General features: G+C 36.4%; 1 protein-coding gene across 2 annotated transcripts in view; it reads left to right on the top strand.

Annotated features, from left to right (window-relative positions):
- tgm1l1 (transglutaminase 1 like 1) overlaps positions 1-1,942 on the top strand; it is a 22,460-nt gene that overhangs the window by 12,190 nt on the left and 8,328 nt on the right. For both annotated transcript variants that reach the window (XM_014004481.1, XM_014004482.1), the window contains exon 6: positions 1,789-1,896. In XM_014004481.1, the coding sequence (XP_013859935.1) occupies positions 1,789-1,896 (108 nt within the window). The remainder of the gene's footprint in view (positions 1-1,788; positions 1,897-1,942) is intronic.

Below are 1,942 nucleotides of genomic sequence, written 5' to 3'. Positions count from 1 at the left end.
TTCACTCACACCTAGGGACAATTTAGAGTTATCAATTAACCTAACAGCATGACTGTTAGGTTAATTGATAACTCTAAATTGTCCCTAGGTGTGAGTGAAAAAATTTCAGTAAATTGTTAATTTGGATTTTACTTTTAAAATGCATATGGGGAAAATGCACTAGTAAAACAAACATAAAGCAAACAAAAAATACTATTACCATGACATTTGGGGGTTAAAATAACAGCAAATTATTTTTGCTTTAACAGCATGGGGTTTATGRAGAGGTCCCTGGCATTTTTTCACCCTTGTAAGGGGTCTCCAGACCCATAGAGTTTGAGAACCCCTGGTTTAAATTATCTCAGTTAGAAAAAAAATAAAAAGTTCAATCTGATTGGACTGATAAGATGACACCTTCTGAAAAGCTAAGACCAGAGTGGACTGCTGTTGTCTCACAGCTACTTCCATCTTGAAAACCCCATTTTATAAACATTTACATTGCAGTCGAGGTATTTACATGAAATTCTATGGCTGTTCACATGAAAGTATGTGTCTGTGGTCACTTCCAAAAAAAGTATTAATGCAATACACTTTCTGCAAGAACAGAACGTGTTAGTTGTACTCAGCCAGACTATTTATTTGAAGCTAAAGGAAGACGGCGTRAAAATCAATGAAAATGCATTTTCTCCAGCTTCCCTCCCTCTATACTTTTTTTCTTTTTCATGGTGCATTATTTTTGTCTCAGATACTTTCCTTTCAAGGCCATGTCTAACATGCTCCACTCTTCAAGATATTTTTCAGATGAAATGGTTTTTTTGTAATAGTACCAGGCCACAGACCTACAAAACCTTCAGTGTAAATAATAACTTTTGACACAAACAGTGAAATGCAACAGTGATGCCTTTTAAAGCTGCTTCATGATGGCAAAAATCCACCTGGCCTCAATTGGTCAAACCTTTAGCTCCCCATTCCAGTAAATTTGTTTAGTTAGCTATGGATTTCTAAACTGAAATACACATATGTTTATGTTGTAACACTTTGGTTGTTCATTGGAGAAAACAGTGACAAACTAAACCTAACTGTTGAGATTTACAGTTTATGAAGCATTCCTTCGCACCAATATGACATTTTTAAAATAAATATTTATTAAGCCTGAAAAACAATATAAAACAGGTTCTTGTTTGGCYAGCCTACAGCCTGGGGGGAGACTTCTGTCTTTTTCTTTATACTCTGCTCTGTGACTGATGTCATCACTGATAGGGTACTAACTACTACTATTTGACATCATTTATGAAAAAATCAGACCATCAATTTAAGGCTTTTGCAATCTTGGGAGGGAAGTCTTTGTCTGCACCTTTTGCTTGTTATTGAGATCAAATGTTGACAAAGTAGTTGTAAGCTTTCATTGTATAACATGATGTCCTATTTTGTAAAAAAAATACAGTCAAAAGTCACAGGACACCTTTTTGTTTCAAAAAGAAAATGGAAAATGACCTATCTTTAGACTGTATCTAGAACATGGCTGTCATTTTGAAAGTTGCCATTTTGGATCAAGGGCATGTTTTTTTTTCAAAGATAGGCCCCTTCACTCATGACCTGTTAGAGAATTCAGATACGCCATTTTCTTTTTTCTTTCTTATTAAAAAGTGTGTCCAGTGACTTCTGACTCACCCTATATAAATGGGAGAGCCATTATGTTGTATTCCTGCTATGTTGCAGCCATGGCTCTGCCATTTCTCCAAACTTGTTTGCCTTTGTGTAAATTCAAATGTTTTTAATGATAAAAAACAAAATGTTTCTTTCTTCCAGTTTCAAGAAGGAATCCTGGAAGCCTGCCTGTTCCTCCTGGAGAAGAGTGACATGTCCCCATCTGGCCGAGGGGATCCTGTCAATGTGGTCAGAGTCATAACTGCCATGGTGAGCATGTACAGACACACACACACACACACACACACACACACAC

Source organism: Austrofundulus limnaeus, unplaced genomic scaffold, assembly GCF_001266775.1.
Source record: "Austrofundulus limnaeus strain Quisiro unplaced genomic scaffold, Austrofundulus_limnaeus-1.0 Scaffold24, whole genome shotgun sequence".
Classification (NCBI taxonomy): domain Eukaryota; kingdom Metazoa; phylum Chordata; class Actinopteri; order Cyprinodontiformes; family Rivulidae; genus Austrofundulus; species Austrofundulus limnaeus.
The sequence above is the reverse complement of the archived record's forward strand: the minus strand, read 5'-3'. Positions and strand labels throughout refer to the sequence as shown.